The sequence below is a fragment of the Leopardus geoffroyi genome, chromosome C2 (assembly GCF_018350155.1).
Source record: "Leopardus geoffroyi isolate Oge1 chromosome C2, O.geoffroyi_Oge1_pat1.0, whole genome shotgun sequence".
NCBI lineage: Eukaryota > Metazoa > Chordata > Mammalia > Carnivora > Felidae > Leopardus > Leopardus geoffroyi.
In genome coordinates, this window is record NC_059333.1 from 66,608,066 (window position 1) to 66,621,774 (window position 13,709).

The window sequence follows — 13,709 nt, forward strand, 5'->3', positions numbered from 1 at the left end:
AAGTTGCGTTTTCCCCTTGGTGATAGTGGGGGAAAGGGGAAAGACAGTAGGGATGGAGGTTTCCCTTGGGTTACTTTTTTTTTCTCCCTGAATCATCTTTCACATTAAGACACAATGCCTCTATGCATATTTTCGTATCTTGAAGGTATTTTTCATTTTTAGCACCTGAAGAGTGCTAAGGATTTTAGGTAAGGGGTATTTTAATCAAGATACTGTTTCTTCACGCGCTTTATTCAATATTTCATTTTTTAACGACCTACTAGTCAGGCAGGCAACATTTCTAACATCATTCTCCTATTCAACATTGTTTCGTGCCTAAGAAAAACACACCTTTACTTACGTTGTACGGGTCTAATGTGGTAACGTACAGAAAAGCTTATTCTCTTTTTTGGCAGAGGACATTGTGCTTTGCAAAGCACTTTGGCACCTCTCCATTATCTTATGTAATCCTCACAAAAGGTTTGTTAGGTAAACGGCATAGGGGTCATTACACAGGATGAGCAGGAGGAAAACTCACAGACGTTAAGTGACTTGTTCAAAGTCACACACCTTGGAGGGACCCACAGTGAAACAGGACTCTACTAGAGCCAGTCCCGTTCCCCGTGTCTGCCAGTCTCACACAGTTCAACTTCTCATAAAAAGCTCTGCTTTAAGAAAGGCTGCTAGGAAACAGCAGGCAACGAGCAACAGATTGTGGGTAGGTAGAAGGAGGAAGCGGGGGTGGGCGAAAAGAGCATACTGTGCATGCGCAGATCGCTATTAGGGCCCCAGGACCGCGAGGAAGGTTGCGGAAAGAAGCTTGAGTTCTTTGTCTCGCTCTCTCGCCTACCTTCAGCTGACGCGCAAGCGCACTCCCGCTGGATGAAGGTCAGAATAAAGTGGGGGAGGGCCTCGGAGTCGCGCAGGCGCGCTTCTGTGCCGGACTGCCAAGATGTCGTTCCCCAAGTACCAGCCTTCGCGCCTGGCCACTCTACCCTCCACCCTCGACCCAGCCGAATACGACGTATCTCCAGAAGCCCGGAAGGCGCAAGCCGAGCGGTTGGCCATAAGATCCCGACTTAAACGGGAGTACCTGCTTCAGTACAACGACCCCAGCCGCCGAGGGCTCATCGTGAGTCGGGGGCCGGCCGGGCGGGAATCAAGGGCCATAGAGTCCGGGCTGTCCCCTCACACCGGGCAGCCCAGACCGGCCAAGGGAGACCCCGCAGCGGGGCGGCCACCGTTCCAATCCGTATCTTAGACATTGGCCCTTTTCCAGGCTCAGAGAGCAGGCCAACCCACTAGCCCTTTGACCTTGGGCGGAGAGCTTGGTGGTCTACCGGACGGTTCTCAGTTCACACCGGGCTGGGTTTGAATCCTGGCTTGCTCACTAAAGTGACACAACTCTGCTGCTTAGCCTCGGTTTTCCTGTCTGGAAAATGGGATTAATACAGCACTTCCTACTTTATGAGGCTGTGACGAGGATTAAATGAGACCAGGCACATCACCAGCCAACACAGTGACCGGGCTGTAATGAATGTAATGAGTGCTCAGAAAATGTGTTGTGTGTGTTATTATTATTTTTTTTTAAAGCAGTTTTCCACCATTCAGTTCACAATTCATATCAATACTGCTCTCTCCTGATGGGAATATAGTGATTTTTCAATTTATATCTTTTAAAGACCCCAAAACTGCAGCTATTGAAGCTGTGGTCTTTGGATTCATATGCCAAGGCAGCACAAGTTGGCAAACTATGTGACCTTAGGCAATTTGCCTACTCTCTCCAAACGTTAATTTTCTGATCTTATGTGGGAATGGTAGTATACTCTTTATAAAGCCATTGTGAGGTTAAATGAAATAGTTTGTATAACATTCCAGGCACTTAATATATAACCAGTAGACTGATAGCTATTATTTAATGAGTGCACTTTTTGATAATTTTCTGTCCAAGAGCTGTTTAAATATGATGTCAAATATACTAAAAACAAAACAAAAAACCCCAAAACAAAACAAAACAAAACAAAAAACACTTTTCCCAACAGTTGAATTGGTGTTCTGTAGGACTTTTTGGAAGTTATGAGAATTGAAGGAAATTTAAATTGTGCAGGCACTATCTAAACCCTTTCCGAATATTCAAATGTCACAAGTATTCAGAATTAGGCCCTGTTATTAACCCCATTTTACAGATTGGAAGACAACATGGGAAGGACAAGTAGGTCATAGAGTGATACTCCCTTAGCAAGTGATAGAGCAGAATTTAAACCTTGATCTTTGTAACCCAAAACATCTGCTTAACCAGTTGGCTGTACCAATTCTAGTTAGAACTGGAGAAGAAGGTGTTTACTTGAGAAGGTGTGGAGAGAGACGTTTGTTATTTACATACACAGGTGGGTTTGATGTGCCAGATAGCTGAAGTTTAACCCCAGATTGTCTTTTTTCCAGTTCTGTGCCCTAGGACAGTTTCAGTTTTGTCATATAAAAGAGACAGTAATACCTACCTCATTGGTTGTTCTGTTAATTAAATAAATGAGTGCCTGGCACTTAATCATTTAGTGATCAATACATGGAAATTCCTTGCCTAATCTTTAAGAATGATTGATTCAATGAACAAATAATTGCTGTAATAGGCTAGGCCCTGTGTTAGATGCTGAGGTGACAGTGTAGATTCCTGTCCTCATAGAGCTTTCTTTCCAGTGGGGCAGACAAGTAATAAACAGATTTAAAAACTAATTTAGGGGCACCTGGGTAGCTCAGTCAGTTAAATGTCCGGCTTTTGACTTGGGTTCACGTCATGATCTCATGGTTTGTGAGTTTTAGCTCTGCATCAGGTTCTGCGCTGACAGCGTGGAGCCTGCTTGGGATTCTGTCTCTCCCTCCGACTGCCCCTCTCCTGCTTGCTCTTTGTCTCTCTCTCTCCCAAAATAGATACATAAGCTTAAAAAAGTAAATCATTTAGCATGTTAGTGATAAGTGATAAGAAAAATAAAGCAAGGAAGGGAATTAGGAATGTGTGTATATAGTAGGGAGGGACAGCAGCTGAAATGTTAGATATCCCTAGGGAAGGCCTTCCATGGAAGGTGACATGAAGGAAGTGAGGTGAGGGAGATAGCCACACAGCTCTCAGGGAAAGTAGCATTTTAGGTGGAGGGGACAGGTGTTGAGGTCCTTAGGAGTGTGCCTGGTTAGTTTCAAAAATACTGAAGAGACCATTGTGACTAAAGTGGAGAAAGGTGGAAGCAAAGTAGGAAGAGATGAGGTCAGAAAGGTACTTGGAACTAGATCACACCAAGAAGGACTTTTACTGAGTGAGTAATCTGCCCTTATACTTTAACTTCTCTCTGGTTGCTTACTTAAAAATACATTATGGAGGACAAGAGCAAGGAGTCTAGTTAGGAGGCTTTTGAGGTAATCTATCAGGGTTTTTTTGGCAGTGTAGGTGGTAAGAAGTGGTGAATTATGAGTATGTATTGAAAGTAAAGCCAACCAGATTTGCTAGCAGATTGGATGTGAGGTGTAAGAGAGAGAAGGGTGAAGAATGACTCCAAGGCTTTTGACCTAAGTTATCAGAACAATGAAGTTGCTTTTTACCAAGGTAGAGAAGAATGTGAGAGGAGCAGGGATGGAGATGGAGTGGAACATTGGGAAATCAGTTTGGGATACATCACATTTGACATGCCTGTTAGACAACATGACAGTGTTGAGCAGGTAGTTGGATATTATGTCTGGAGTTCGGGGTAGAGGTCTGGGGAAGTAAAATTTTGGGAGTCATCGGCCTATAGATGGATATTTAAAACCATGTGACAGGAGGAGCTCATCAAGGGAATGAATGTAGATGGAAAAGACAGCAAAGGGGCACTTGGGTGGCTCAGTCAGTGAAGTGTCCAACTCTTCGCTTCAGCTCAGGTCATGATCTCACGGCTCAGGTCATGATCTCACAGTTCGTAAGTTTGGCCCCCGAATGGGGCTCTGCACTGACAGTGTGGAGCCTGCTTGGGGTTTGTCTCTCCCTCTCTCTCTGCCCCTCCCCTGCTTGCTCTCTATCTCTCCCAAAATAAAAATAAACAAACAAACAAAAAGACCAGTAAGGTCTAAGGTCCAGTATTAAGCGTTTAGAGAAATAAGGACATAGAGAGCAAAAGAGACCAAGAGGGAATGGCCACAGGGTTTGGAGGAAAACCAGGCAGGTGTGTGTCCTGAAAGCCAAAAGAAATGATGTGAAGGATTGTTCACCATGTCAGATGCTGCTGATAGTTCTTTGGAGATAGAGTGGTGTCAAAGAAGGAAAACTATCTCCCATGGAATGTGTTTTGGAACCTCTCTTAACAACAGTACCAGGCTCAATAAACTATGGTCATGGGGCTATTGATGTTTTTATGAAATAAAATATCTGTTTCTGGAAGACTGATCTGGCAGGTAAATATGTAGAGACGCGACTGGCAAATTGAGAATCATGTCATGGGAGAATCATTCAAATACATTAATAGTAGAAGGGATAGATACAAGAATAGATGTATTTATCCTTTCAGGTATTGACCTCAAACATCCCCTTAAACCTGTGTATATCTTGTGTCTTCACCTTTACTGTTTCTGCAGACACTTTGGTTTAAAAATGTATCTGTGGAAGATCCAGTTTAACTATTTTAATTCTACCAATCATGACTTCCTTGGCATTGTATAGGACCTTGAATGTTCTCCTTTAGTATTTAAGTTTTAAAGCTGATTTAATTTGCTTATTTTTAATCTGCCTATCAGTTAATTGGAGCAAATAATTTTTATAAAATCATTTGGGGATTTAGCTAATTAAGTTTAATTATGTGTTTGGGACAGATTTGCTATCTTATATAGTTGTTCTAGTATAAATATATTAAAATGGGTAATTACTTTTTTTAAACCAAGACAGTCTGATTATTTTTTTTAACAACCTTGTCCTCACTACAAATTATTTTAATAGTGTTAAATGTAATAGTTTTGCTTGTAAAATATCTGCCAAGTCAGCTTAAAGAAATTAAAGTTCAGAGTTAGCCTACCTCAGTCTTCACCTTCCTGCAATTTGTATGTAGCCTGGAAAGACAGGGCAGGGTGGGGGGTAGCATTAGAAAGGGTCCTGGAAACAAAGTACAAAGCATGACAGAGCATATGAAATCAGTCCTCATCGGGAATACTGTGGTTCAGTTGGTCACACTTTAAGAACGACAATGAAGCTAAAAAAAAAAAAAAAAATCCAGAAAAGAAAAAAAAAAAAAGATCAAAGACAAAAAGTGGCTTCTCTGACAGCTTAAAAAGACTAGGTTTCTTGGGACAGCTGGGTGACTCAATTGGTTAAGCATCTGACTTCGGCTCAGGTCATGATCTCACCATTTGTGAGTTTGAGCCCTGTGTCAGGCTCTGTGCTGGCAGCTTGGAACATGGAGCCTGCTTTGATTCTGTGTCTCCCTTCTCTTTGTCCCTTCCCGGCTCAAGCTCTTTCTCTCTCTCTCTCTCAAAAATAAATTAAAAAAAATAAAAGATTATATTTCTTAAATCTCAAATAAATAGAAAGCTGAAGGGTGATATAAGAATATTTTAAATTCTGAAGGATTTGAACAAGATCATCAGACAGTTAATTCAACAAATACTAGAAATGAAAGGTCTTCCCCAAAGCTATTTAGGAATATTCAGGGCTTACCCTTAGCTGTGGTGGAGCACAAAAGGCATCTGCGGTCCTCCCCCACAAAAGTTTTGATGAGATTGTTTCAGTGTGGTCCTGCTTAAGTTCCTGTAACTTTTTGTTTTCATGAATTTCAGGAAGATCCTGCCTTGATTCGTTGGACCTATGCAAGATCAGCAAATATCTATCCCAATTTCAGACCCACTCCCAAGACCTCACTCTTAGGAGCTCTATTTGGAATTGGGCCCCTCTTCTTCTGGTATTATGTTTTCAAAACTGACAGAGTAAGTATTGGGGCCTGATATTTACTTTCTGTGTGATTAGTTCCCCGTGCTAGCTGCAGCTCTTTCTCTTGTCCATTGCCACCAGCCTTACCCCTTACCCCATCTACCCCTCTACTCTTTTATCTTTATTCCTTTCCAGCAAGAGTTAAAAGAGAAAGTTTCGATTACATGTTTGGTTTTATTGCTTTATCATTTCAACTCTTACTGAAATATACTTTACTAAAATTCATGATAGTCGCTGAGACTTTCAAATTTAATTTAATGGCTGCTCTAGAATATCAAGTAATAAGTTGGTCAGTTTAAATTTCTAAGACTTGAACTTAGAGCTCATGAAAGAGTTTTCCTGGTGTGTTTTAGATGATGTAAGGAAATTGTGCTGTGAATATTAAGTGAGAGAATACAGAAATAACTTTAAAAAGTTAATATAGAAGTTAAACTTTGCTATCTTTAGAAATTATCTTGGTGAATTTTTATATTTAGTTTTCTTAGTTCATCTGTTTTTAAAAGAGATGTTTATTTGGTTAACTATTAGCAGAATACATAAGTCATTTAGTGTGTTCCCTACTTGTATGAATTCTAGTTATATTGGTCACATTTTTGTGAATTAATGTTAAAACTTCCTAATACCCTAACAAGAGGAAAGCAAAAGCAACCCGTGGTGGGAATCTGCCATCAGAGGCCATATGATCGCAGAGAAAGCCAAGCTTATCTTTGACAGCTAGTACTAGACCCCCGGGAGGCCTCATGTTGCCATATAGACTGGAACCCACTCATCTAGCTCTGCCTTTAACTGGCCAATCCACTCTCCTGTTAGACCTTATATATATTTTTTTGATTGATAAATTAACTGCTTCACAGAAAGGTAGGCCACACTTACCCAGAAGGTGTTTGCATTTTGCTTTTGACATATGATTTTTAGTGGGGTAATAAAATGATTCCAACATGTGCACAGGATGTTTTTCTTTTCTTTTTTTTTTTTATGTTTATTTATTTTTGAGAGAGAGAGTGTGAACGTAAGCGGGAGAGGATCTGAAGCAGGCTCTATGCTGAGAGCAGAGAGCCCGATGTGGGGCTCAGACTCACAAACTGTGAGATCATGACCTGAGCCAAAGTCAGATACTTAACCAACTGAGCCACGCAGGCGCCCCATCTATTTTTTTTTAAATTTTTTTAACGTTTATTTATTTTTGAGACAGAGAGAGACAGAGCATGAACGGGGGAGAGGCAGACAGAGAGGGAGACACAGAATCAGAAGCAGGCTCCAGGCTCTGAGCCATCAGCCCAGAGCCCCACGCGGGGCTCGAACTCACGGACCGCGAGATCGTGACCTGAGCTGAAGTCGGACGCTTAACTGACTGAGCCACCCAGGCGCCCCTCTATTTTTTTTTTTTTTATGTTTATTTTTACTTTATTGAGAGAGAGGGAGAGAGAATCCCAAGCAGGCTCAGCACTGTCAGTACAGAGCCTGACATAGGGCTTGGTCTCACAAACGGCAAGATCATGACCTGAGCCAAAACCAAAAGTCAAATGCTTAACCAACTGAGCCACCCAGGTGCCCTACATAAGATGTTTTTCAATAGGAATGTTTTTTCATTGTCCCTTTATTTCTTCAGACTGCTACTTCTTCCCTCATACAATATGGGATGGGAATTAGCTTTGGAGTATTTAAGTCTTGTTTCAGAGTTGTACTGTGGGTTCTGCCAGAATACTTTGTTTTTTTGTTTGTTTTTGTATTTTCTAGTACTTTTTTGTTTGTTTATATATTTTGCAAAATGGTCACCAGAGTTAGTCTAGTTAACATCTGTCACCATACATAGTTACAAAAAACAATCTTTTTTCTTATAATGAGGACTTAAGAATAATTCTCTTAGCAACTTTCAAATATTCAATATAGTATTATTGACTGTAGTCACCATGCTGTACATTATATTCCCATGACTTATTTAGTTTGTGATTGGAAGTTTGTACCTTTTGATCCCCTTCACCCATTTTGCCCACTGCCCACCTCCTGCCCCTGTCACCTACCTGTGTGTTCTCTGTATCTATATGCTTGTACTTATGAAATTGCGAGATTTCATTCTTTTTTTTTTTTTTATTATGGCTGAATAGTATTCCATTGTATACATATACCATGTCTTTATTCATCCATTGATGGACACTGAGGTTGTTTCTGTATCTTGGCTGTTGTAAATAGTGTTGCAATGAACAGGGGTCAGAATGTGTTGTTTCTAATGCAGTTTTTTTTTGTTTGTTTTTTGTTTTATTTGTTTGTTTGTTTGTTTGTTTTCTATCTCTGCAGGATAGGAAAGAAAAACTGATCCAGGAAGGAAAATTGGATCGAACATTTAGCATTTCATATTAAGTCTGGCAATGATGACTCTATGTATTATTGTTTAAATAAATCTCCTATTAATCATTAAATAGTTTCTCTTTCTTCCTATTACCTTAATTCAACAAATATTTGCTGTACATTGTATTATCCCTACTTTGTAAGAGTTCACAGTTTAATGAAGAAACAAATTCACGTTGATGCATTCAGTCATTCAGCAAATGAGTGTCTACTATGAGCCAGGCATTGTGCTCTGGTCCCAGAAGACAACAGTCAATAAGACAAGTTTAGGCCCTGTGCTTAAAGAGTACACTCTGACAACTGTTTTATTCCATTATTGTTATTTGAGAGCTCATTATATCTAGTACTACTTAATAATCTAAACTCGTGTCTGGCTCCAGCCCCAGCGGTAAATGCAACAGAACAGTAACATCAATGTGGTAAAAAAAGATATGACAGGGATTCAGGAAAGTGATATAGAAGCTCATGGAGAAACAATTCTGTCTAGGGAGATGGCATTTGATCAAGGCTCTGAAGATCACAGGGGCTAACAGGGCAAAACGGAAGCATTAAAGGGCAAGGTGTGTTGAGTATGGCTATATTGGGGGCCATTGTAGGGTAAGAAGACAGAGTAGAGGCCACGCTGAGGAAAAGAAGTAAAATGGTTTAGCACATGGGTTTTGAAGGTTAGATTGGGGTCAGAACCCTAGCTCAAGCTGAACAGTTGAGTTGGAATACAAGTCCTCCTGTTACCCCAGCTCTAGCATGGAGGTAGTAATGCCTACTTCCTCATAAGGTCATGAAGATAGAAATGAGATAACATAGTATTGCTCAATAAAATAAAGCTACATGCTTTATAGTTCAGTCTTGAAACAGTAGGGTGACAATTGGACCTATGAAGGCAGAGTAAGAAAGTGTTACAGGAAGAGCTTGCTCTTTAGGGCTGATTTACGTTAGTATATTGTTTTTAATTTTAAGAGCATATTCACAAGTCTTCTCATCTGAATCTTATATGAGTCTGGGGTACTCAGAAACAGAACCTGAGAAAGAAGCTTATGTGCAGGTTATGTGCAGGGAGTGATGTGAAAGAACAAGTAGGAGACTGGTAAGAGTGAAGCAGGGGTAGAAGGACAGCCCATCAGGTGTGTGTGATTGGCCTGTTGCCTCAGAGTAGCAGGCTTAATTCCACCAGGGACCTTGAGGAGCCCTGTGGAACGTACACAGAATGTGTACAAGGGAAAAATGAGTATCCATGAGCTGGTCCCCGAGTTGGTTGAGAGTTGTCTCATGCAGTTAATTCCCTTTCACTTCCAGGTATGGGTGTGCCTCAGAATGGCTGAGGGTGCTTACAGGCTTCTCACATGGAGGGGGAAGAAAGCCTAGGGCAGGAAGCAAGTGATGTGCTACACAGCTGAGGTGTCTTGTTGACAGTTCCACACCTGCAGGAGCTAGGAGCTGCAGCAGCAATTGGAGTAAAAAGACTGGCCAAGAGGAAATGAGGTAGGCACAAGAAGTAGACGATTTCCTTATCCACTCCATGCACTGCTTGGATCTGGGTGCACTTCAATCTGTAACATGTCATTCAGGGTGGTGGCTAGGTCCAATCTCAGCATAGGAGGGTTAGTGGAACAAGTTTCAGTCCTGCACTGTGGAAATGTCTGAAGCCATAACTGACATTCGTCATTTCCCTATACCAAACTTTCTAGGTTTTCCCTCCTTGGATATCACTTTAGACGGTCTAGATTGCTTGCTTGAAGGAGTCACTGGGTCCTTTATCTGCCAAGGCCAGAACCTTAGTTACTCCTGTATCATCAGGTCTTTGTTGAAGCAATTGCCTATTTACATTTATCCCTGGACATGGAAGCATCAAGAAGCACTAGTAAATCTGCATTCCAGATGTATCCCTTTAGGCCCCCATTGTGTAGCAGCTACCCTAGCTCCTTGTAATGAAAGTCATTTAGTGCTGCCAATATGGAAACCTTTTTTTTTCCTTTTGTCCACTGTTTCCCAGGCACAAGAAGCCCCAAATTACCAGGAGATAGTCACAGTTTCCGATTAAAGTGAAATCCTGTGATATTGTGATTTATAATAAGAAATACATATTTGGTCATTGTCCTCATTTCTGTCACAGAGCTCCTAAAACCCTGGGGATTTTCTGAGAGTTGTGTTAAAGGCGTCTTTTGTTATATTAATGAGGCAAGTTTCGGACCACATCTAAGGCTGGGGTTGGTTGCCAAGAGAACCAACTGTCTGATTAGACGGTTGGAACTTGTAGTCCCCTTCTGTGACCTTGCATTTGTATCCCTGCTCTGCCACTTGTGAAGTGACCTGGAAAGTATTTACATTCTCTGTGACTCAGTTTTCTTATCTTTAAAATAGATATACTAGTAATACTTACATTGTTATTAAACTCATTGTTTGAAGAGTTACTGTTTACAAAGTATTTAGTATTTAGGGTAGTTCTATTTTTAACTTAAAAAAATTTTTTTTAATGTTTTGTTTTGTTTTTGAGAGACAGAGAGACACAGCATGAGTGGGGGAAGAGCAGAGAGAGAGGGAGACACAGAATCTGAAGCAGGCTCCAGGCTCCGAGCTGTCAGCACAGAGCCTAACTCAGGGCTTGAACCCACAAACTGTGAGATTATGACCTGAGCAGAGTCGGACACCTAACTGACTGAGCCACCCAGGTGCCCCCTATTTTTAACCTTTTGAGGAAATGTCGTACTGTTTTCTACAGTGGGTGTACCAGTTTGCATTCCTAACCAACAGTGCAACAATTCCTTTTTCTCCACATCCTCACCAACACCTATTGTTACTTGTGTTTTTGATTTTCTCCATTCTGATAGGTGTGAGGTGATACCTCGCTGTAGTTTTGATTTACATATCCCTGGTGATGAGTGATTTTGAGCATCTTTTCATTGTGTCTGTTGGCTGTCAGGATGTCTTCTTTGGAAAAAATGTCTATTCATGTCTCCTGCCCATTTTTAAATTGGATTATTCATTTTTTGTGTGTTGAGTTTGATAAGTTCTTTATAGATTTTGGATACTAACCCTTTATTGGATATGTCATTTGTAAATATCTTCTCCCATTCCATAGGTTGCCTTTTAGTTTTGCTGATGGTAAAACATTTTTTTTTAACATTGAGAATTATTGAGCAATGTGTTCTTAAGAGTTTAATCAATTTCTAAATATTTCTCACTACCACAAACAATGCCCCAAATCACACCCAGAAGTGGTCTGCTGAGGATACCAATTGCCACCTCATCTGAGTGCTATAATGTTACCGTGTGTCTGACTCATGCGGCTGGCCGTGAGCACTGGGCACAGGAGCCTACACTGGTATTGCTGCCTCTGTTGGCCCAAAAGCTAAAGCTTGTTACAGCCACAGCCACCAGAAAAAGTTCCTCAAGGTTCCTGTATCTTCCCATCACTTGCTCCTGAAAAACTTCTTGTTGCAGGGGAGGGTGAAAAAGCAAGCATATGGCATGTTCAGCTTGAAAATGTGAGGCAGATACGGAATTCCCAAACATAAGAAAGTGGTTCAAATGCTGCGCAGCCAAAAATGACAAGGAACCAGAACCAGATCATAAAGCCTTTATCACAGTTAAGGGCTTCTTCCTAATGGCAATGGGAGCCACTGAAGGTATTAAGCAGGAGTAACCTCATTGGATTTGCATCCCTGGAAGATCATTTTGGATTCTGGAGGAGGAGGATCTCAGGGCAAGAAAGGCTAGAGGTTGACCAGTTATCAGGCTGTTGTAAGACTTATGGCTAGAAATGATTTTCAATTTTTGAGACAAGCCCTCTCTGCAGAACAAAGCAGTCCCTACTAATCCCAGGATGACTCATTTGGATGTGAACTTGTCGAAAGCTTTATGAAAGTCTAAATATATTATCTCTATTAGTTCCCCTTTATGCACATGCTTGAGGAGCCAGTCTTAATAATTCCATATCCGTGTACATCATCCCTTCCTCTCTTTGGGACAATATTGCTTCTCTAACAGGCTGGTTTGTTTAAGTACTGTGTCTTTTTACCCTTTATTATGGACCCTGCCTGGTGAAAAATATTACATTCATGCTCTGATCCAAATCTCTTTGGGTCCATTTCCTGATTTATTTTCCTTTTTCTTTTTTCTCATTCCTGGCGGGCACTTGACAGTCTTCTTGTGACTTTGGGGAAGCTACAGAGTAATGGTTATTGCTACATTCTTCAAGATCGTTAATGAAGTAATTGAGGATATTAGAGATTTGTACGAGAAACTATTTTGATCAAAGATGCATGATTTAAAGATATGGACAGCGCTTGAAAATTAGTAAATTATAAAACACCATAAATATATTAAAAGATTCGAGCTTTTCAAAATGTCTGCTGCTACTTTCTACCTTTGTATGAACAAATAGAATTTTATCATGTTTCTTAAAAAAATTTTTTTTAATGTTTACTTTTGAGAGTGAGCGGAAGAGGGGCATAGAGAGAGGGAGACAGAGGATCCAAAGCAGCTCTGTGCTGACAGGAGAGAGCCTGGTGCGGGGCCCAAACTCACAAACCATGAGATCATGACCTGAGCTGAAGTTGGACACCTAACCAGCTGTGTCACCCAGGCGCCCTTATCATGTTTCTATTAGAGGATCCGTTTATACCAACAGTTATGATTGTAATCCTTCTACTAGTCTCCCCTCTGGCTGCCTTGTTTATTGCCATTTCCCCTTCTGCTGATATTCACTGTGGCCTGGAGGGACACTGATCCCTGTCATCTACCCTTCAACATTCCAAGAAAGTGCAGTGTGCATCGATCTCATCGCCAAGCTTCAGGATTTAAAAGATTAAAGTCAACCTAAAGTCTGACATCCAGTCATTTGAACATTGCTGGTGAAACATCTGAGATTTCTGGAGCAAACAAACTTACCATTAGAATTCAAGTTCTTAAAAAAAAAAAAAAAAAAAAAAAGAATTCAAGTTCTTTTCCTCCATAATTACAAGGAGTATTATCTTAGCAGTTTTGAGTCAATTCTTTACTTCTATCATCAATTGCATTTAAATCATTCATCTCTTACTTGATAATTAGGCTCTAAAGAAAATGGGGAGTGGAAATGGAGGAAGGAGGCAACTGGCTGAGTCTGCTCCAGAAATCAATGTAGGAGGGACTCAGGGGGTACCAGTCTGATATGAAATTGTTGGGAGTAGGAGGTGAAGGAACTTCTCTTGAAACTACATCTGCACAGGTAAGCACATTTTTTTCTACTTATTTTCATAATTTAAGAAAACAAAGTTTGCTAGAGAGGGTTTTATTTATGCTTTATATAGGATGGAGACAGCATCAAAGAGTGTTACTATTTTAAAAAAGTGTTTTTGAAGTTTATTTATTTATCCTGAGAGAGACGGAGACAGTGTGAATTGGGGAGGGGCAGAGAGAGAGGGAGAGGGAGAATCCCAAGCAGGCTCCACACTGACAGTGCAGGCCCAATGCA

At 40.8% G+C, this 13,709-nt stretch overlaps 1 protein-coding gene across 3 annotated transcripts; it reads left to right on the forward strand.

Annotated features, from left to right (window-relative positions):
* The first annotated feature begins 788 nt into the window (after positions 1–788).
* Positions 789–13,458, forward strand: NDUFB4 (NADH:ubiquinone oxidoreductase subunit B4). Of its 3 annotated transcripts, XR_006718347.1 has the most exons (4): positions 789–1,111; positions 5,764–5,910; positions 9,554–9,739; positions 13,307–13,458. XR_006718347.1 is itself a non-coding variant. In XM_045502172.1 (3 exons), the coding sequence occupies exons 1-3, from the start codon at positions 932–934 to the stop codon at positions 9,620–9,622; spliced, it is 396 nt and encodes a 131-aa protein (XP_045358128.1). In that variant the 5' UTR covers positions 789–931; the 3' UTR covers positions 9,623–12,330. The 3 variants fall into 3 exon arrangements, 2 of the variants coding, with proteins under 2 accessions (XP_045358128.1, XP_045358129.1); XM_045502172.1 differs by lacking the exon at positions 13,307–13,458 and having other exon boundaries at positions 9,554–12,330; XM_045502173.1 differs by lacking the exons at positions 9,554–9,739; positions 13,307–13,458 and adding an exon at positions 8,210–8,331 and having other exon boundaries at positions 793–1,111.
* Positions 13,459–13,709: the final 251 nt, after the last annotated feature.